At 42.6% G+C, this 23131-nt stretch overlaps 3 protein-coding genes across 3 annotated transcripts; 2 read left to right on the top strand and 1 right to left on the bottom strand.

The window, feature by feature from the left end:
• Positions 1-962: 962 nt before the first annotated feature.
• Positions 963-14423, top strand: LOC127768806 (alcohol dehydrogenase-like 7). Its single transcript, XM_052294456.1, has 9 exons — positions 963-1102; positions 1253-1389; positions 1909-1955; positions 12735-13060; positions 13155-13237; positions 13312-13387; positions 13497-13657; positions 13751-13912; positions 14009-14423. The coding sequence occupies exons 1-9, from the start codon at positions 1066-1068 to the stop codon at positions 14123-14125; spliced, it is 1146 nt and encodes a 381-aa protein (XP_052150416.1). The 5' UTR covers positions 963-1065; the 3' UTR covers positions 14126-14423.
• Positions 14424-14462: 39 nt separating this feature from the next.
• Positions 14463-16433, top strand: LOC127768805 (filament-like plant protein 3). The gene has a single exon (XM_052294455.1). It carries the CDS (start codon positions 14686-14688, stop codon positions 16117-16119), a length of 1434 nt encoding a protein of 477 aa, XP_052150415.1. The 5' UTR covers positions 14463-14685; the 3' UTR covers positions 16120-16433.
• Positions 16434-19696: 3263 nt separating this feature from the next.
• LOC127765588 (uncharacterized) lies at positions 19697-20847 on the bottom strand. Its single transcript, XM_052290524.1, has one exon. The coding sequence runs from the start codon at positions 20620-20622 to the stop codon at positions 20092-20094; it is 531 nt and encodes a 176-aa protein (XP_052146484.1). The 5' UTR covers positions 20623-20847; the 3' UTR covers positions 19697-20091.
• Between the last annotated feature and the right edge of the window lie 2284 nt (positions 20848-23131).

Here is a 23131-nt window from a genome sequence, read left to right as displayed (position 1 = left end):
TAATTTCTATATAGACTCATGTTTTTACCTCCATAACAGATTTACTTTTAATGTCGTGATAAAGTTACTTTCTTTTTTTCTAAGTTACTTCTATAATATATGTAAATTATTTTTAGGCTTTATTGAATTTACTTTTATGGGTCTAAGAAGTAATTTAGTGAAATCTAAAAGTAATTTAGATATATTATAAAAGTAATTTCTAATTTTTCATCAAAATATAATCATGTGAGATCTTGTTATAAAGATTCAATTCTTATGAACACACCGGTGTAATTGGATCGTAGATCGGATGATTAATTTAAGAGAAAATCATTTTTGAAGCCGGTGTAGCGTAGAGCATCACATAGCTTCTAATTTGGATTCCTCTGGATGATGCCATGTCCGTGAATCACGAGGCCATGTACATACGCACCAACGCTTGTGGGATCAGACGGCCGATGAGCGTGTCGCGCGATAAGGCAAAACAGAGAACACGCGCGAATTAGATTTTGCCATTGAAATACGAACCAAATACAGGCATACAGCCTCGCATCCGCTTCCATAATTTCTGCAACAAATATGCATATGAATTTGTTTGTCTTTACGTCAACAAACATAAAAGAGAGTAGCAAGGCAAATTGACTAACTAAACTTAGTATAAGATGAGATATACATGCCTACTTCATCCATCTTAAAATAAATAAACTTAGTATAAGATGGGATATGAATCTGAACATAAGTTATATCCCAGATTTGTATTAGTAGCATGTCACATGTCCCCTGGTTTATATATAGTAATATGTGCTACATTTCCTACTCCTACTAGTTTTGTTTATTTTAAAAATAATAGACTAGACAGCTACACCATCCATCAGCCCACGTCAACGGTAGAAGAAACTGAAAGCTCTCATAAAACAAAATACAAGTACCATTTGATTAGAAGCTCTCGGCCTGCACACAAATGCCTTCAACCTCACTCCCTCCCTTTATATATTTCAGACATTCACTACCGAGCTACATCGTCCCTTCCAAGTAGAGCGCCGCGCCAACAGAAACCTCTTTACTATCGTCCTCTCTCTCGCGTCCATGGCGGGTCAGATCCCCCAACCCATCCGTTGCAAAGGTAAGAAGAATCCGGCTAAAATTCTCCATCTTCTCCTCGAAAACCAAAGCCCGTTTTTCCTCGTCTCTTTGCTTCCGGTTTGATTCCACCACCATGGATGCCCTGACCGTGCTTCGTTGCCGCCGCCGCCGCCGCCGCGATGACGAGCAGCGGCCGTGTGCAGGGCCGCCGGCGAGCCGCTGGCCGTCGAGGAGATCGTCGTGGACCCGCCCAAGGCGCACGAGGTCCGGATCAAGATCGTCTGCACCTCGCTCTGCCACAGCGACGTCACGTTCTGGCGTATGCAGGTCAGTCCGATCCCCTGCCGCTGATCTGTCGACGACCGATCGGACGGCCCAGAACGTCCCGTGTGTGGACCCCATGTGTAGTACGGTATTTTTGTGGAGATTTATAACCGTTATACAGGGACTGTTTTAGATCGCGAAAATAAATTTTTTGGGTGTCACATCGGATCAGATGTTTGTCCGGATATTGAAAGACGTTTACGGACACGAATATAAAAACTAATTTCATAACTCGCCTAGAAACCGAGAGACGAATCTTTTAAGCCTAATTAATCCATCATTAGCACATGCGAGTTACTGTAGCACTTATGTTCAATCATGGACTAATTATGCTTAAAAGATTCGTCTCACGATTTTCTCCATAATTGTGAAATTATTTTTTTTAATTTATATTTAATGCTCTATGCATGTGTTAAAGATTCGATGTGATGTTTTTGAAAAATAAATTTAGGGAACTAAAGCAGGCCACAGCCTTTTGCTCTGAAAACGTGTGACACGAGAACCTTTGCTGCCACATTGCAGGATTTCCCCGGCGTTTTCCCGAGGATTTTTGGGCACGAAGCCTTCGGGTCAGTTCATTTCAACTCCTGTTTACTGTTTTTATGTTTTTTTAGATGGCCCACATTGAAAAATCGGCCCAAGCGAGTGGCGTGGAAATAATTGGAATTACACGGCTAGAAAGCTGCTCTGCTGTCCCTATAGGCCGTCGATTTTTAACGAGTCAAACAATACACTAAAGATGGAAACATATGTATGATGTTGAATGTCATGAGCGTATATGGATGCAGTATGTTTGGCTTGTTCCCGTGTTCTGATAAGAACGACGTAAGATAGCTGCATTTTCTGGATGGGTTCTATGCTTCTACGAATGAGCTAGGAGTAGGAAAGGGACGATGCTTTCCTGGATGTCAAAAAGGCCATAATAAACTAAGAAATCGGAAAATGACATTCGGATCGTGTTGGTGTAGAAAATTGTTGATATAAACGGGTCGCAACCTTTCAGCAATATGACTTATCCGGCCTGTGTCTGATGTCTCTTGAGCGTGTGTTAAAAATGACCTACTCATGGTCATGGATGTGTACGTATGTGTATGATAATGTATATGCACGTGGTAAAATAGTAAATTTCTCTTTAAAAAGGTATATTCGTGCCAGTTTTGATTTTATGGTCCTCCTGGTCTCTTGGCAACCGTGGAAGGAGCAGAACTCCAGAGTTTTTGACTCTGCGTTGTCCTCGGTCTCGGAGGTCCTTGAGTCCATCCTCTCTAAGGGTCATCTATGATCTTTAGCTGGCATTGCTAATTTTGGGGTTCTCCTAGGAGGGTAGTGGCTCTAACCCCTTTCCGCTATTTAAAGTTGTGTTTAGCTGTCGCAGTAGTCTTCTCTTCTCCTTTTTATTTGGTCTTTTTGTTTTCTCCCTTTCTTGGCATAAGTCGGTCTAACCGATTGCGTCGTGTAACAAACACTCTATTCTTCTAATATATTGACGTGCAATTCTTTTGCGCGTTCAAGAAAAAAATATTGTGAAAAGGGAATGAATGGAGATAGAAGAGTAGAAAAGGCACCACAAATATTCTTCAACGTTACCGGCTATTGATCCGTGATATTTTATTGGAAATAATAGAAATGGCTAGCTCTACATCAGAACAGTATTAAATCTCGAAATAAAGATTCACCATCTTAAGAAAATCAATTATATATAGGAACTGATGATTTTGTTGAGATGTTCATTCAACATTTTGTATTCGTCGAATCAAACTGAACAAAATGTGCGGACCACATACCATCTACTAACCTGCCTTAACATGTTGGCTAAATAAATTCAACGTCAATGCTCCCAATGGACTATATTACGAGTTACGACTAGTTTAATACTCCAACCTATCGATATAATCAGTTCAAACCTGTCCTTTCAGTTAATAATTAAATAGGTTTGATGTTCTATGGCACAAGCATCGATTATTTAGCAGTTAGTACTAATTAGCACCTACTGCTAACTTAAAACTTAAAGAGTCTGACATTCAAGTAAGTTACTTATAACTATTCTTCGCGCCGCCGATTTCCCGTCTGAGTACAATAACATTCTTGTGATTAGGCCACCAATGTACTTATTGAGATGAGATTAGACCACTGATCAAGACCTATGACCTACTGCCAGTACATTGCACCAAAATAGAATACGAGTTGCCCAAATGTTTGAATATTTCTAGAATAACTAGGAAGATAGCCCGCGCAGTCACGTAGGCTTGCATATTATTTTGTGTCGGAAATAGTTTCAACAAAATAAGTTGAAATTAAAGTAAGGAATTTTTCCTTTTAATTCAATTCTCATTGTTTATTTTTTCCACAAAAAGTCTCGAGAAACTTTTATTGCTAGTAATTTTTTTTACCAACGTGCTTAGCCCTCTTTTTAATTGATCAAATATGCATATCTTATTTAAGGCTTCTCTGTAATATGTGAGACTCTATGGTATTTTAAAGAAAAGACCTAGTCAATATGAATCTTAAAATAATAATTTATTAGGAAAAAGTATAGATTTTAATCATATTATTATAAGAAAAGCTACTGATTTTGAATTGCCGCATTAGAGGCTTATACATGAAGGTTGTGGAGAAACCCATGGAGCTACTTTGAAGGATAGGAATTTACTGAATTTTGTTGATTTATTATTGACCTTCGTCTCTTGGATTGCTTAATATGACTTGTATGAAGACAAATATAAAAAAATTGAAAGAATAAAATATCATTATATTGTAAAATGAGCTATGTTTTACTATAACGAAAGGAGTAGATTGATTCAATACTATCTTATGGGTTAAGTGCTCCATTAAAATAGTTTTATGTGTAAAAGCTTCAATGCTAATTGCTGGTTAAGCACCCCATAAATAGTTATGTGTAAAAGGATTGCAAAAGTTATTTTCAAAGATGAACCTTGAGTTTGAGGCAAGATGCTTAGCACATAGGAGGCTGCACATTTGAGTCACATGTGAAAAGAATGCTCGCAAGAACCATTTGTGTAGTAGTGTGATGAAAATAATTATTTATACAATTAAAAGGTTGGAAATCCCTATGTGAAAATAATGGTACTTGTGCCCATGTTATTGTTTGCCAACAACCGATAGAAGTTGATAGTTCTTTTTGTTATGTAGTCTAATTGGCTAGATATTTTAGAACTTATTATTGTATCGCGTAGCTGAGATGTATCTGCTAATATTTCTCTATATGCTGCATTTTCTCATTGTTTATTAATGCATGCCTTGGTGCATGTGACACAATAAGTATTCCAAATGAAAAAAGTCTAGTTGAGTCAAATTGATTTTGGATTGTGGGAAACAGTTCATTGTTTCATGTAGAGTGCGTGGGACTTCAAATAGACAACGAATATAATTTTATAGATAAAAATAAATCTGCAAGCATAATTATTATTGTAGTGTGGACTTTTCATGATTGCCGTCATGATTTAAAAATTTTTACTCTAAAATTTATAATTCAAGGAATTTATATACTCGAAACAATCACTCTTTGTAACTTTCTTTTAGCTAACATGCATTAGGCATTTAGCATTACACATACGTGTAAAGTATTACTTTAAATTCATAGCCGTATAATAAAAAGGATAAAAATTTTGACAGTCTAAGGAGTATAAATGCATAAATTTTGAGAGTCTAAAAGTACAAACAATAATTTTTCTACAATTTTTAGTGAGATATGTGTGTGTATGTGTGTGTTAGTTGGTTTGCACCGTGTGTTCACGCAGCTTGTGCATAATCTTCAATGCGAAGCCTGCAATACCTACCCTATTTTATCTTCATTCTTTGAAACAATTAGGCATTTAAACAATCATGGTAGTTTATTATGTCCATAGCTATAAGATGGCATAGGTACACTGGAAGTAAAAGTTTTACTCGTGATGATATTTTTTAGGTTTGCAATATACGTGGTTTATACTCCATATTTTTCCTTATAATTAAACCTCCGTTTATATGCATCGTGCCACCCTCGGTCCCGGCGGTGCACATGTAAAATTGTTTGCTTGAACTCTCCAGAAAACAAATTCACTCAAGTTGTTTGTTGCTTATGTATGGTATTATATATATATATCTATGGCCTGTGTTTATGAGTATGCTTAAGTATATATATCAATCGTTAGTTTGTTCTAGCCAACGAACAATTTAGCACAATACAGTATGATTCGGGACATATCCATCTTCATAAAGTTGGAGTTGTGTTGTATACAATATAAAGTGTAGCTCATCAAACAAACTTGACACCGTGACAGCGATCTCCTGCAATCATTGGAGATGTCGTAGAATTTTATTACACCATGCATCGCATGCACTGGGTAGGTGACGTGGGCTTGACCACTTGAGGCTCTGATTAGTTAGATCATTCTAATCTAACGGTGGATGCCTTGGTTGTTCTCTTTCGATAATATAAATCCAGTTTCATCAATTTAAGTGAAAATCAAGGATGATATGTTTTTGCTTTTTATCATAATTTATATGATTTTCTAAAACTATTAAAGTATCATGTGATGTCTTAGGAGCGTATGTAGAATGTCACGTGATGGTTTAGAAGCATTTGTAGAAAGTTTGAAGGACTTTATATAAAGTCATGTGTTTGTGCAAGTATATTACCCCCTATTAAATTTACAATAATAATGAACAATGTACATATGTGTTTGTAGAACACATTTGCACAGTAGATATAAAGTTAGCACAATTAATTTTTTTTCTGCAATTAACAAAATAATTTATCAGACATTGATGTGATCTTCATACATCTGATCAGTCTGTCATGGCGTCACATAGGGGCGTGGAGTGAGGTCTGGATGATTTTTTTTTTGAAAAAAAAGAAATGTAGATCTAACGACCTAAAATTGATTTAAGTAGAAATCGATGGTCGAATGTTTTTTTCTATTTTCTCTAATTTATATTGTATCTAATTTAAGAGTGCCAAGTAGTTATTTAGAAACGTTTGTGTGATGTTTAGCATACTATATAAAGAGAAGTTAGAGGAAGAGCTTGCTAGATTTAGAAGGTTGATGTCTACCTATGGATTTTTTTAGGCCAATAAGGAAAAAATAATTTTAATTATCATGGAAATAAAAGAAAAGGAGAAAAGAACGGAGGGAGGGTAGGTTAGGTACATATGTGAGAAGCCACACGGAGTCATGAACGGAGGGTGATTTTTTTCAAGATAGATATAGCGATTAAATAATAGGTTCACCGATTTAAATGCGGTCGAATTTCTCCGTTTTATTAGAGTGCTATGTGATTACTCGACAGTATTCATAGGGTACCACATGATGGTTTAGAAGCGTTAATAGGAAGTTTAATAGACTACCAATTATGATCATCAAGCTATCTAACTATTGATTTTTTATATGATGTTGTTACTTTAAAAAAAAATAGAGGAGGTGAGGGGAGGGAAGGAGAAATATCCTATGTTTTATAAAGTTTTAAAAAGTGAACAATTGAAGAAAATAAAGGGGTAAGAATTGATAGCTTCTTTTCCAGTAGGTGCAAACGTGCATACATATATGTTCTTTTTTTCCCGATGAATAGTCTATACGTATTATGTTATTTTTGCTTTATTTGGCAAATAGTGATTAGGTATTTCTCCTTAAGTACATATGAACGTGCATGGATATGGGCCAGTGGGGGATGCGTGGATGTGGGCTAATGGGGGATAGGAGAGGCAGGTCAAAAAAAATAATTCTAATAATAATTAAAAATAGTGGGTCCAGCTGTTTATTACAGTGCCACGTGTCGGTTTAGGAGTGTTTGTAGGACTTCCACATGGCGACTTAGGAGCGTTTATAGGAAATTTCATGGACTTTTAGTATATAACTAGGAAGGTGGCCCGCGCGTATGCGCGGGCACTTATATATTATTGAAAAGTAAGATTATTGTTTGTTCAGAAATTTTGTCTCATAGATTCAGGGCAAATTAAAGTTTGGATAATGTTATTTTATAATAATTTAAGGGTTGTATTTTTCTTAAGGTATCTTAGAAAACCATTCACAAACTTTTGAGTAAGAGATGGATTAAGTACTTACGACTTTTGAATCATTTTTTTTCTCGAGTAAATAAGAAACTATTGCTAGTTAATTATCATACAGTCCATGTATATACATACCGTGTAGTATGGCCGCAAATTAAGAATGCGAGTGTAAGATACTAAAAATTCTTTTGATTAAATCGTCTCATGAAGACGCATGATATAGTAATAAAGGAAGGGAAGCATATGCATGGGAAAAAAATAAGAAAGAGAAAAATGAAAAAAGGGAGGGGAGGCGTACGTACCCGTGCACGTAGGTGCGTACCTATGTCGAGGTGGGACCTCGTAGTATTTAGTTTGTTTTAAGATCAATTTAATATATAACGGTTTATAATATTGGACCTACCAATTTGAGTGAAAATCAAATAATATATACTTTATTTTTTCTTAGAATTTCTAATATTTGCCCTAATTTATTATAGCACCACGTGGCAGCTTGTGAGCATTTTAAGGAATTTGAAATGACTAATTAGAATATTAACTGCGCAATATATATGTATGCGACATATGGTAATATTTGTTCCAGCTTCGTCCATGTTTATATACATGTAGAGAGAAATTAATTTTGTGGCTAGCAAGCCATTAGATGTCTAATTAATAGCAATTAATTTTGACACCTATTTACAATTGTTCAGAGCAACTCTTATATATTCATCTTACGACTTTGATGATCCGTTGATCACCATGGCTCGCATGAAAAAAATATGTACTTCCTCCGTTTCACAATGTAAGTCATTCTAGCATTTCCCACATTCATATTGATGTTAATGTGGGAAATGCTAGAATGACTTACATTGTGAAACAGAGGGAGTAGTACTTAAGGTTTAGGATAGCTGAAATTGATGAATTATATAATTTATGTGATAGCTATTCGAGGGTATAAACGAATGGATTGACTTCTAAAAAGTTAGAATGTTGTTTAAAGATGACACCATTTAGAAACTTGTAAAGCATGCAAACAAAAATCCAAAATATGGAATCGGGAAAAAAGAGAGGGCCTTAAACTCCCTTTATCACCCTTGTCGTAGTAAGATTTGTATTGATATTCGTCAATATTGCGCTCACATTTATAACATAATGATTCCTTTCACCTGTACGAACAAATAGTACAAAATCCAAATATGACATAACACAAATACATTATAGTTGTTATGTAATCAACTCTCGGTTTCAACTTAAACAAAGCTAATTAGTGTAGAGAAAAACACAACCCATGGTGCTTAATTATTCTCTTGTCGCATCACACCTTTAATTTTCTTTTTATGTTATTTACAAAATTAATCATCTCCATATATGATTTGATACGTGGCAAAGCAGTAGCGCTATAACGGTTGTGTTCACCTTAGATGTCTCAGACATTATGCTTTGTAATACGTGCGAAAGGCAAAGGTGCAGACGTGCAATGTGCAGCGGGCAAAAAGATAATTTTGGACGCTTTATTTATTAGCAAACAATAGATTTGATGATTATAATAATAGGTCCACCAGTTCTAGTGTAAGTGTAAATTAGTTAATATATATTTTAAATTGTTAATTTAATGGGTACATAATATAATGGTGTAGACCTTATTTTGGAATAGTGCATTACTTGAGAATAATAGACCAGTGTAATAAAATGTAGATCCGATAATTTATATAATAGAGCCATAAGTTTAAGTGCACATATAAATTAGTTAATATATAGATATTGTTTATTTGATAGGTACACGATATAATTGTGTAAAATTTATTTTAAAATAGTGCATTATTTGAAAATAATAGTAGAAAGTAAAGAGTACACCGGCTTAAGTTATATGATGGTAGATTCTTTGTTTGTAAAATTATGATTATTTAAAAAATATATCCATTATATATATATATATATATATATAAATGGAAAAAAGAAGAAAAAAGGAAAAAGGGGGAGGAAGCGTACGTATTTGGCACGGGAGGAGAGGATAGGTGGGACCCATGGTTTTTAGTTTGTTTTAAGATCAGTTTTATCTAACGGTGTATAATATTGGACCCACCAATTTAAGTGAAAATCAAAGGATATATGTTTTGTTTTTTTCTTAGAATTTCTAGGATTCTCTATTTTATTAGAGCGCCACGTGGCGGTTTGAGAGCGCTTGTAGAAAGTTTCATGGACTTTTAGTATATAATAGATAGATAGATAGATATAGCGTCTATTACTACAAAAGCATTGTCGAACTTTTCTTCCCCGGCCCTACCACCGTACTTCTCTATATAGAAAGCCAACAACATACCAAAACAAACGGAAGTGGATTTTGATCCCTCGAGGGAATATCTGCTCGTTGTTTGCATGTCACTCAAATGGTTATGAAAAAAATTAAAAACATTTAAGAAAATGTATTAACATGTGATATATCACTCCACAAACATGCAAGTAAAAATCCTGTCGGAGATATAGGCCCGGGGGTATGCGAAGTAAGAGGAATCTACCTTCCCATCCTGCCACGTGTCCCTACAGCCTGATCGTGTCCCCGCATTCCGCGAACCGCAGGAGCGGCCGGGGGGTCGGGGCCTCAGGGTGCCACGTCATGCCCCTCGGGCCCTTACACTGCTTTGCCCCGAGGCCCTCGCCCAGCCGCCGTTTGGCGGGGGGAGCAAGCGAGGAGGGGGCCCAGGCTGAACTTCCTTTAATGCGCGCAGCGCCCCAACTGCCCCCTGTCGCATTTAATGCAGTGGGGTAGACGTGCGGCGTGCTAAACTGACGCGCGATGGTCAAGAATGACTGGTCTGTGACCGACCTGACGCCGGTCATGTCTGGCTGGACGGACAACCGTGCTCCCACGTCGCATCTGCTTCCGGCGGAGTGGAGATAGGTATGACCCGTCCCATCGGGGGGTCATTCGGACAGCGGCCACCACAAGTCTTCACCTATTAATGAGGGAATGACAGGGTTGTCCCCCGTGTCAGGCGAGGGACGACGCTGGGCCCCGCTCAAGGACAAGCTGTGGTTTAGCTTCCAAGCGAAGGCACGGGTCGAGTTCCAGTCAAGATGGGGTGGGTCCCCACCCGAAAGAAGAGTAGGTAGAGGCGGTGCATGTGGTATCCCCTGGAGGTATAAAAGGAGGACCTTGCCCACTAAGAAAGAGGACGACTCTGCGAAAACCTGAGCTGGAGGAGGAGGGAAGGAAGGGTGTTCTCCCGAGTTTAGTAACCCTTGTAACTCTGTCTAAATCCCATACACAGGAGTAGGGTATTACGCTTCATAGCGGCCCGAACCTGTATAATTTGGTTGTGTGTGAGCTAGCTAGGAGCCTTGGGGACGGATACGCGATCTCTAGAGGCGAGCTTCTTCCCCCGGCCGAACTCACGAAAGGGGGGTCTCACAATCTCCCGCTAGAGAGGATCACTCCTCGACAAATTCAATTTCTACATCTCGCAACGAAAAAAACAAATTTGACTCTTAATATACGTTAACTAGCTGCGGTTTAATTTGTTTTTTTATTACAAAATGTACAAGTTAAATTTGAACTCGTATGTTTGTGGAGTGTTATATCACATGTTAATACATATTTTTAATTTTTTTAAATTTTTTTCATAACCATTTGAATAACATACAAAGAACGAAGGGATATTCCCTCGAGGGATTAAAATAGTTTCCCAAAACAACCTTCCTATTCGAAAACTATCAGTTTTTCTCGTTGGGCCGGCAAAGAGAAACCGGCAAAGATTTATTAAGATTGAAGAGAAGTTTGGTTGTAATGAACAACTACACAGTTACTGAAAATAAAATATTAATACCAAGGGGCTAAGATACTATAGAGCACAATCATAAACCGAAAAGACATGGATCAGAACAAAAACAGTGCAACAACAACAAAGGGGATGTATGGCTACGGTGGTGTTTGAATTTTTTGAAAATGGAGATAAAAATAAAGATAAAAATTAAGTGTTTCACGTAAAATGAGATGGTAGTAGCGTGTGATTAATTAAGTTTTAATTATTACAAATTTGAAAAAAAAAATCTTGTATTTTAGAGCAATCTTCATATATAAAATTTTTTGCACGAAACACACCGTTTAGCAGTTTAAAAAGCGCATCGCGAGCATCCTAAATTTCTTCCAACTCTTGTTGGAGAAACGAAACAGATGTCTATATGATCGGTGCGCCAAGCCCAACAATCCACCATTCCTACATAATGGTGTCGGCTACCTCGTTGTTTGTCTTACTAGTGACCTCGAAAACTCGCGCATTGAGCTCCTTCCAGATAATCCAGCATAACAGGGGAAAAGCCGCATCAAACACCTTCTTGCCAAGCTTGTCAAGCCCTGCGCGTGCATCCAAGTATCCAACAACCAACATACAAGATCGATGGCATCAGGTGCTTGAGAAGGTAGGCACACGTAAGTCCAGCCACCAGCCACCCGCTTTCAAAAACCACCAGTTTTCATAATTTCATTAGAAAAAAAAGGTAGAAAAAACTAAAGTTGTAAATTATATTCCTTCAAAAACTGAACCTCATAATCATCCGTATCAACATAAAACCATTTTTTCATATTCTTTTAGATCCCCTTACAAAGCACGAGTATGACACTTGTCTACGTAAATCCTCGATTTTACATATTATGTAACCATCTAAAATTTCAAAACCAATTGGTTAACGTTTTAACCATATTATGTAACCATGTAAAATTTCAAAACCAATTGGTTAACATTTCAACCATATTATTTCGTTGAATATTTTTTTGAAATTATAATGTTGAAGGTTTTTTTTTAAGAAATATACAAGATTACGGATTTGTACGAATAGATCGTATTTCTTAGAAATATACGAGATTACGGATTTGCACGAATAGACCGTCGTTACGGTTCAATAGTGCGAAATCGCAGCGAAATTGTAAAACCCCAAAGTGCGATAGCGATGATGGCATGATGACGCAAGCGCTCTCGCAAGTGAGAATACGAGGCCGCTCGGTCTTCGCTGGTAGCCGTTGCAAGAAGGCCTCGGTTTCGCTTGTTCCTTGAGCGACACCGGCCAGAATGACACTAATGGCACAATTAATAGTCTTATTGAGTGATTAATTAATTACTAATGATGCTAGTTAAATAATTAATAATTAATTAACGGTTAATGATGCCGCCCGAGACCGTGTGACCTCGCACTTCCATTCTACGATAATGTTATATTTCTGCTATTCCTTTATACACGTGTATATTTATGTAAAATCGGTGAAAAAATGGTATATTTTTATTTTTTCCCCTTATTTCGTTTTGCCAAAATATACGAAGATGTATGAAAATTGCAAGGTGATCGATCTCGGAGTGACAAACTGCAGGGTGGTGGAGAGCGTAGGGGAGCATGTGGAAGGGTTCGCCGCCGGCGACCCGGTGGTGCCCACGTTCCTGGGCCAGTGCACCGAGTGCGTGGACTGCGCCTCGGAGCGGAGCAACGTGTGCTCCATGTACCGGTTCGCGGTGCGCCCCGGGATGCCGCGCGACGGCACCGCCCGCTTCCGCGACCGCCACGGCGCCCCGATCCACCACTTCCTCGGCGTCTCCAGCTTCAGCGAGTACACCGTCGTGGACGCCAACCAGGTCGTCCGCGTCGACCCCGCCGTGCCGCCCGCCACGGCCTCCCTCCTCAGCTGCGGCGCCACCACCGGTTCGTCCTACTAGTCTACTGCTGGCACGTACACTGGCAGAGATGCAGGCATACCTGCGGTTCTCTCACGATCGCTCGCGTGCATGCGTTGCAGGGGTCGGAGCAGCGTGGAAGCTGGCTAAAGTCGAGCCGGGGTCTTCGGTTGCTATCTTTGGCCTCGGCGCCGTAGGATTAGCGGTAATTAATTTTCGATTATCTGGTGTACAATATTGAAGTGTACGTATGTTATAGTGAAGTATTTTTGTTGTCAGGTAGCTGAAGGGGCCAGGATTTGCGGTGCGTCAACGATCATCGGCGTGGATTTGAACCCTGAGAAACATGAACTTGGCAAGCCCTTCTGCTCATGAAACTGTTCTGAATGTTGATTACAATTCAGACCTTTGGTCGATGTCCTAGTTTATACTAGTAGTTAGTAACACCTTTTGTTGATTTTCAGGAAAGAAGTTCGGTGTGACGCACTTCATCAATCCACAAGAACTTGGGGACAAACCTGTCAGCCAAGCGATCATCGAGATGACTGACGGTGGCGCGGACTACTGCTTCGAGTGCATCGGGCTGGCGTCGGTGATGAGCGATGCATTTCGGAGCTCCCGAGAGGTATGCACATTACAGTTGTACTCGAACATCCTAGTGTACGTTGGATGAGCTGATCCACCTGTGTCTGAAGATACTAACTGTTTACTGCTGCAGGGATGGGGCAAGACGATCATTCTTGGCGTCGAAATGCACGGTGCCCCTTTGTCCATTCCTTCGTTGGAGATCCTCAACGGCAAATGCGTAATGGGATCACTCTTCGGAGGGGTGAAACCCAAGCAGGACATTCCCATCCTGGCCGACAAGTATCTGAACAAGGTAAACCTTTCACTTTCAGACACCCTCAAAACTGATTAACTGTTCATAGTGTCACAATATTTTAACATCAAGATTGTTGATACGAACGCAATGCAGGAGCTGGAGTTGGACAAGTTCATAACTCACGAGGTTCCCCTGAAGGACATCAACACGGTATTTGACCTTCTGTTGCAGGGGAAGAGTCTCAGATGCACCATTTGGATGGACAAGTGATGTGGCTAAGTGAAATTGCAATTGAGCAAACCAGTTGTCTACTTAAGTTTGCTGCCCACTTCAGTAGGTTGCAATACAATTATACAAATAACTGGTTTGACTGCTGCCCCAAGAAGATTTGTGTGTATAATGACTAGTGAATTTTAACATCGTGTGTCAAATCATGTGCGTTCAGACTATTGATATACAAAATCACTCTCTGAAATTCATCTGTGTATTCTCAGTCATCTGAATTCTGCCTGTAACAGCTTTCTCAAAAAATGGATCTCCAGGTGAATAAATGATTGCTTTCTTTAGCAACCAGAATTCTGATACATATCATGATTATGCAATAATTCAGGGAAATGTCACGTTTAAAAGAACAGGGCAAGATCACAAGTTACATATAGTAACACTCAACACTCCAAATATAGGTAACAATCTAATTCAGAATTTCGGATGAACCCTGGCCTTAAACTTGTCATTACCCCCAATTTTAGGTTCTCATCTGCCACCACATATTTAGCAAAACATGAGGATGCACGCCTGGATCATCCATTTTTATCCTCTTCTTCCTCCACATGCCTCGAAGTTTAGCCCATCCCCGATCGCCGCACCATCATGGTCCAAGAATTCTTGCTCATATCGCCGTGCAACGTCTGAAGAGGTGTTCAATCCGGACGAACAAGATGCAGCAGAGCCGGCAGGACGTGGACGAGCATGTCGCCGAGCTCCGCGGCGAGCTGCGCAAGGCGCGCGAGGAGCGAGACCGCGCGCACCGCGTCCTGGAGGTGAGCGAGTGGAAGGCGCTGGCGTCGGCCAACGACCGCACCACCATAGAGACGCTCGAGGCGGAGCTCGACGCGTCCAGGGAGTCCGAGAAGCGGATGCTCGAGTCGCTGGCGATGCAGACGAAGCAGCTCGAGATGACCAAGATCGAGCTCGAGGAGGCCAGGCTGGAGAACGCGTCGCTGCGTGAGACCATCCAGAGGCTCGAGGCCATCGCGGTGCCCGTCGCGACGACGCCGAGAGGAAGGTACGATCGCGACTACCAGAGGGTTCACGGCGAGCTGCGGATGGCGCTGGTGGCGGAGGACAAGAACAAGAAGGCGATGGAGGAGCTGGTGCTGGCACTCAAGGAGGTGAACGGGGAGCTGCACACGACGCGGCAGCTGCTGGCGCGGTCGCAGCACGAGGCCGAGACGGCGCGGCTGGAGTCGGACCGGCTGCACGTCTCGCTCAAGCGCAAGGACGACAAGCTCCGCGCGCTGTCGGAGGAGGTGGCCAGGCTGCGCGCCGACGCCGAGGAGTCGTTCGCGGCGTGGCGGGGCAAGGAGGCCGGGTTCACGTCGTGCATGAAGTCCACCGAGTCCGAGCTCGCCGAGACGCGGCGCGAGAACGCGCGCCTCCTGGAGTCGCAGCGGTCCGGGCGGGACGAGATCGCCAAGCTGCGCGACATCCTGAGGCAGGCCGTCAAGGACACCAAGGTCGTGAAGGAGGCGCTGGAGGAGGCGAGGGGCGAGAACGCCGCGCTCAAGGAGATGCTCGGCGACAAGGACACCGCCATCAAGTGCACCAAGCAGGAGCTCGAGTGCCTCCGGGTGACGGAGGCGGCGGCGCGCGACAGCGTCAAGGAGCTGCAGAGCCTGCTCGTCGCCACGTCGTCGAGCCCCACGGCCGCCGGCATGAAGCTATCCGCGTCGCCGAGCCCCACAGCTTCCGGGATAAAGCTGGACATGGAGGATTCCTCGTCGTCGCACGGGTCGAGAGAACTGCACGGGCTGATCAAGTGCCACTCGGAGGCGAGGGTGAAGCCGCCGGCGGGGCTCACCCTACCGCGGCGGAGGTCGGATAACTTCGAAGGATCGGTGTACGACATATTCGGGTCGATGGAAGATCAGAAGAGCGAGCTAAGCGCGTTCTCGACAATGCCGAGGTCGTTGCCCGCACGGCGGCGGGTGATGATGCGCAAGGTTGGCAGCTTGTTCCGGTTTAAGAGCTTCAGTATCAAGTAGTAGCTGCTACTGCCGAGATTCGGGGCCTGTCTTCTCTTCTCACTACCTGTTTGGGCGTGTCAGTTTTGATTGATCGGTGCTTTCTGTGTACTACTACTGGGTTTACCTTCCTTTCGCCTGATCATGTCATCAGATCATGAGCTGGTAAAGTGTATACGAGTACATCATTTCATACTCGAACTGCTAGCGCTTGTTCTGCGCGCGTAGGAAATTCAGTTCTAACGCGACCGAAACCTTGGGCCGATGCACGCCGCTAGGCTCAAAAGGCTGTAAAATTTTGCTCGCCCTAAAAAGGCCTTCTTATGGTCGGCCCATCTTCCCACGTCGCCACTTTCGCCATCTTCCGCCCAGCAATCCCCAACTGCTCAACGGAAGGTAAAAGTACACTTTGACTCCCTTAATTATAGGTCGAATCTACTTTATATCCCTTGATTGCAAAATAGGGTGTCTAGACCTCTCCAACTATTAAAACCGGTGCAAAATGACTCTAGCGGTAATATTAAGGGTGATTTTCACTAACATGATGTCTACATGTCGCATTGACTTAGTATTCGTGATCTGACGTGGCATTACAAGAAAAAAAATAAAAATAAGGCAAGGGACCCATGGGTCAGTGACAGTTTTCTCTTTACTCTCTCCCTCTCTCTCTCTCTCTCTCTCTCTCTCCACCTCTCCACTCTCAGTTTGTAGCCGGGACGACGATGAGAACCGGTAAGACCTGTGGGCGCCCAACGAAAGAAGAGCCGGATGCGGCAGCTACCTTGTCACGGTGGTAGAGGCAATGACCACACGCGGCGGAAAATCAACCAGGCAAGGAGGCAGGAGAGGATGGCAGTGATAACACCTACGCCAATGAGCTTGAGCAGGGGAGGGCGGTCAATGGCTTTGAAGGTCTAGAAGCTGGGCACCGAGCAACAGCGATGGTTGAGGAGGCCACTAATTCCACTTGGGTGCATGCGAGGCAGTGGGGTTCCCCAAATATGGACAAGGACAAGTCGACATATCCTACAAGAGCAATAGCGCGGGGGGCGTTGAATGCGCCTCGTTGGCCTTGTAGCGGTGGTCAGAGCCATCGGAGACCACACCGGTGACCACGAGAGCAAGGAGGACGAACACAACATGGAGACTGCCATAGCCGATGAGGCCATCACTCTAGCTGGGGCCCACTGTCGCGATCCTTCACAAGGTTGAGCTGCCGCCCCCGATTCCGATGCACCCCGGTGGGAGCTCGCCATCAGCTGCCGCTGTCACTACCCTCATCCTCTCACTGTCACAAGCCTCCATAAAATCGAACTGTCGCCGTCCTCCTTGGCTCTACGATCCCAGCCCATGGTTCCGCTGCGTCCCAGTGGGAGCTCATCACCAGCCGCCGCTGCTCCTCTCATCCTCCCGTTGCCACCGCCACCGTGAAGGGGAAGGGGAGAGACCGAGAGAGATAAGGCGGGAAGAGAGAGAGAGAGGGGGGTGTAGAATGGACTTATTTCCCCAACGGAAGCACGCTGATTCGTCCAGTACGGCCCAATTGGAATCCCACCAGCTTGGCCCGGCTCCCATCGATACAGGCACAACCGCTCCGCACGACTGAACCCCAACTTTTCGCTGTGCGCGGAGGCAGATTCGCAGTCGCATGGTAGCACCGGGGAAAAAACGACCGCGCTCCCGTGCGGTACACCTGTACGTGCGGTGCCGCACTTGCACGGTTGCGCACATGCGCCCAAAAAGCCGTGCGCTTTCGAGGGGATGGGCGCCCATGCGCTGCTGGGCTCTCTCCTCTCCCCCACCTCCACGTCAACGAAAGGAATCGCCGCGCCGGGTCGCTACCAGGTAAGCATCCACCGCGTCCCACCGGCCACGCCACGCCTCGCCTCCGCCCGTGGATAACTTGTTCACTAAGCATCCAACGGTAGCCCATGCCTACCACAAATCACCACCATGTATAGTGCTACTTCGATCGAGCTGGACGATAAGGATATTCCACTTATCAGACCCGATCGTACTTGGGGGGTTTTGATATCTGGTTCGGTCAACGATTGTTTTCTTTGATCTGTTCCTTCCTTCTCTAATCTCTCTAGTTAGAGCCTTCCACGACGGGCTGCGTTTCGCTCTCCAAAACGTACGATATGGTATTATTGTATTGCCTGTTTGTTTGACCTACTGGCGGTTTTGTTTAGGTCACACGCCTGCATAGCCGTGGACGCAGGGTTCCGCATGTATGACCATGGCTATCTACAGACTACAGATTTCAAGAACTACTACATCATTTTATTCTCTTGTAAACAAGAGATAAAAGAATACTAATTAAGAAACAACTTGGTATCAAATTAATAGAAAAATAAATATATAAATCATTTATCTCTGCTCACACCTCCCAGCAGGTCAGCTAGACTCAATTCCTATCATTTACTTGACATCCACTACACTTTAATCACAATAAAGCTATGATGCATGTTTTATTAAAATCAGGGTATAGCTGGGCAGGCATCTGTTCTTGTTCATCCGTGAATGCGCATTATCGATCGTGATAGAGGCTACTACCTCCTCTAAATAAATATACTTCTAGCTTTTAATTTTCTTCCAAAATGAATGTACTTCTTTATCACTATTTCTTCCTCCAATTACCTCTTATTCAAATTTCTTCATATTGTTCACTCAATCTCGAACTACACCTCATTTAATCAGGGACATCTAAATCATTTTATTCAAAAGGGTTATATAATGGAGTCAGATCCCGATCAGAGCATCTCATTTCCATAGTACTGTTATTATGAGCTTAATTAGGAACATTTTGCATAGTAATTGTGTCCATCAAGTGTAAGTGCACTTATTTGGGAACGGATGCAGTACTATCTTTCATGCTTGCAACCTTCCTTTGTTATTGGCATATTGCACAGCGCACCTAAACAACAAATCAAGAGTTTGGTAGGTCTGATCACTGAATTAACCTTGTCTCTGTTGGACGGAACAGAGAACTGTTGTTGATCAGTGGGGCGCACCAGTAGGACAGTAGGTGATATCAAATCAGATGGAGCTATTTTGTTGAACTGCCCTGCCCAACCAAGTAGGATAGGCGGATGGAGTTGGCGAAAATGGCAGAAATATCTGAATCCAGACAACAAACTTCATGCCAAAACGAGAGGACAGGAGCAAAGATAAAAATAATTGTAGATAACCAGTGGGAGAATTCACTGGTTCAGCCTAAAATTAATAGGCGTAACAATCGATCAAAAAACATGAAAACTTGAATAGCTAGAATCACTGAACATTTAAGAAATTGATACTGTTATTATGAGCTTAATTAGCATTTTGCATATAAAAACTCTTTTTTTTTTCATTTGGTTTTCCTATTTCCGGTGTTGTCTTCACGTTGCCATGTACGTAGTATTGTACTGCTATGTGCATTATTCCATAAAGTACAATTTGTCCCCTTTGAGAGAAGCACTTCAGAATTTGCCCAAATAGATTTACAAATCCAAAATCAAAAGTGTAAGTATTTGTAGTGGCAATTAACTGGCAACTTAAATTAACGAGCAGTACAACTGGAAAATTGTGATTTCTACATACAAATAAGCAAATTAAATAGTCAAAACTATAAGATCATGCATGAATTCGAGAAATGAAACTTATAATTGAAACTATACAAGATACTGTACAGATGCCTAATTTTACACCCGTATACACTGTCTCCTTATATTTTTCTAGCTTTACAGAGTAACGATTTGCAATCCCCCGTTGTGGTCAAGTACAAATCATTGACAGGTTAATAATTATAAACTTCTGCTCGTATACATACAGGATCCCAAAATTCTTCTTGTTTTTTTTTTAAAAAAAAAGTCAAAATCAAACACAAAAATACTTGAGAATAGTTTAGAGTGAAAGCCCCCTAAAAATTTTTTAAAAAAAAGGTAGGCAAGAATAACAACCAAGCATGGAATTTACGATCCATAGTTTGCATGCGGTGGCGGCAACGTTTGATCAGAAAAATACCCACTTGTGCGCCGTCTTCTCCTTCATGGTCTTGGAATGGAAGAGATCGCCGCCATCGGCGTCCCCTGATTGCCGCCGCTTCTCCGCTCCGACGAGCCTCGACAGGAACCTCCCAATCTTCTTCTTCTTCCCGCTCTTCTTCCTCTTCACCTCCTGCTGCTTCCCCTTGCCAGATGCCTCCCTTCCCGGCTCTTCTTGCTCCCCTCCGGCTGGTTTCCGACTAACCGAGCTCGGCATCAGCGGCTGCGAGAAGGCGGCGACGTTGACGAAGGACGAGCTGGCGCCGCCGACCACGTGTACGGAGCTGACGTCGGCCGAGAGGGCCGCGTAGCGGGTAGGCGAGCCGGAGGAGTAGCCGCTGGATTGGGCGGAGGAGGAGGCGCGCGTCGTGGTGGTGGCCGAGGAGGAGGCGGAGAGGTGGGCGAGGCGGTCGCGGAGGCAGTAGGGGCACACGCCCTTGGACATCCGGTGCTCCGGGTGCCGCCTGCACCACCGGTCCTCCCACTCCGATCGCCGCATGGTGGCGAGGCGAAGCTTTCTCCGCTGCTCGATCGATCGCTCTTCCTCCGTGTTGGCTTGCTAGGGTTTATGCGTCTGTGTTTGGAGACAGCGCGCGCGTGGCGGTGGTGGTGAACTGGTGATCGCGTTGTTGGCGGCAGCACGGGAGCAGGGCGGGTAGGAGGAGATGATAAAAGGAGCGAGGAGAGCAAAGGAAAGGAAAAGGAAGAGGAAAGGAAGAGGAAAGTTTGGCTTGTAACTTGCTGCAGAAGGAGTCCGGGGCCCGTGTTCTATTGCGCCAGTATAATTTAATTACGGCTGTGTTTAGATCCAAAATTTGAATCCAAAATTCAGTTTTTTTTCATCACATCAACTTGTCATACACACAACTTTTCAGTCACATCATCTCCAATTTTAACCAAAATCTAAACTTTGGATCCAACTAAACACAGCCTAAGGTTGGATTTTCGGTCATATCATCAACACGCAAAGTTTGAATTTTGGTTGAAATTGAAGATGATGTGACTGAAAAGTTGTGTGTGTATGACAGGTTGATGTGATGGAAAAGGACTGAAGTTTGGATCCAAACTTTGGATCTAAACACAGCTTAAGTATAGATTTGGCTTTTTTCTTCTTTAAAACCTTTGATCTGTTCAACCTTTTTTTAAAAAATAGTAATATTTTGTTTTATATTATAAGTCGTTTGACTTTTTTTCTAGCTAAATATTGTTAAATTTAATTAAACTTATAGAAAAAATTTAGCAATATTTAAAATATCAAATTAGTTTTGATTTAATATTGAATATATTTTTGATAATATACCTGTTTTATGTTGAAAATACTACTATATTATTTTAATAAATTTGCTCAAACTTAAATAAGTTTGTCTAGGAAAAAATCAAACTAATCGTTTTTGTTATTATTTTGATGGAACAATGATGAGTGCAATATCAATATGTGCTGCCGAAAAAAACAACTTACTTTGACGCTTGGAAAGTAGATACGTTAAAAAAGCCTAACAACTAGTATTACGTAGGCCGTGTTTAGATTCAAAATTTTTTCGTCAAACTTTTAACTTTTCTATCGCAATAAATATTTGGACACATGCATGAAGCATTAAATGTGAACGAAAAAAATAAAACAGTTGTACAGTTTACATGTAAATTATGAGACGAATCTTTTAAGCCTAATTACGCCATGATTTAACAATGTGATGCTACAGTAAACATTTGCTAATTATGGATTAATTAGACTTAATAGATTCGTCTCGCAGTTTACAGGCGGAATCTGTAATTTGTTTTGTTATTAGTCTACGTTAAATACTTCAAATGTGTGTCCGTATACTTAAAAAAAATTTGGTACACAAATTAAACACAGTATAAAAGCATTTCATGCGAAAATGATGAAAGTAAACACCAACAGTGAACTCTGTTACAGGGTCATACTGTCATGGATCAGGATCAGGTACTCTGTCTCTGAGTCTCTCGGCCTGGGCGCTACTGTTTCGTATCAGACTATCAGTTTCAAGGTGCCCATTATTTATTTCTTTTCACCACCACACCAGCCTCTGAAACACAGATTCTAATAATTCCAACCTACAACAATGGCGACAGAAACAAAAAAAAGAATGTTTCCATACAACGATAGATTAGATTAGAGCTGCCAACGCATTCACTGATCCAAGGTGGTCAAAAGAAGCCTGATTTCTTTAACTCCACATCTGCTAGAGTGGGATTTGGTCGTGACTGCCTTCAGACTTTGTGGACCCCAAGTGTAATTATATTATTTCCCCCACATCGAAAAGAAGTAAAAAAAAAAGTCAGTAGAAAGAAAAGGTGAAAAGGATTAGTGCCACGCCGCGTCGGCCTCTTGTGGGAGGCACTAGTGGCGATGGCCCGCGACAGCGATGACGGGCGGGCCCACGCGCAGTGGACAGGAGATGCTGGTAGACGATTGACGACGACGACGACGACGACGACGGCGAGAGTGAACGGGTGGTGCGCGTCGCGGGTGGGAGGAGCAGTCAACGATGTGCTACGTACTCCTACGTGTGCCTCCATTACGCCGGGGCGTGGGGCGTCCACGTCCGCGCGCACGCGTGTCGCACCGCGTGTGGCTCTCGCACGCGGGCGTTCGTTTTCGCGCGTGCTTCGTACGTTTTCAGGACGTGAGCTGAGCCCGGTCGATCGTCCTCGTGCCACGCATGGGTTCAGACTATCAGACTCCGGCCGCGACGTCGGGATGGGGGCGTCGCTGTGGCCGTGTGGGACGCGCTCGTTAGCTCTCGCCGTTTTCTTGCATGTGCAGCTGATGATGATCTTCTCCCGTCGCGTCGGCCGTCGGTGACGGTGAGGTGTGAGCTCTGCTGATCCGCGTTGCCTCGCAGAGCAAACCTGCTTGCCGATGATGCAGTGCAGAAGTGGAGGCTGTCCTCCATCCGCTGATCCGCCTCCTACTCCTAGCTTCTCAAACGTAGGAAGGCATCGATACGTCAGACAAAACATTCACCATCTAGAGGATTGGATCGGTC

The sequence above is a fragment of the Oryza glaberrima genome, chromosome 3 (genome assembly GCF_000147395.1).
Source record: "Oryza glaberrima chromosome 3, OglaRS2, whole genome shotgun sequence".
NCBI lineage: Eukaryota > Viridiplantae > Streptophyta > Magnoliopsida > Poales > Poaceae > Oryza > Oryza glaberrima.
The sequence above is the reverse complement of the archived record's forward strand: the minus strand, read 5'-3'. Positions and strand labels throughout refer to the sequence as shown.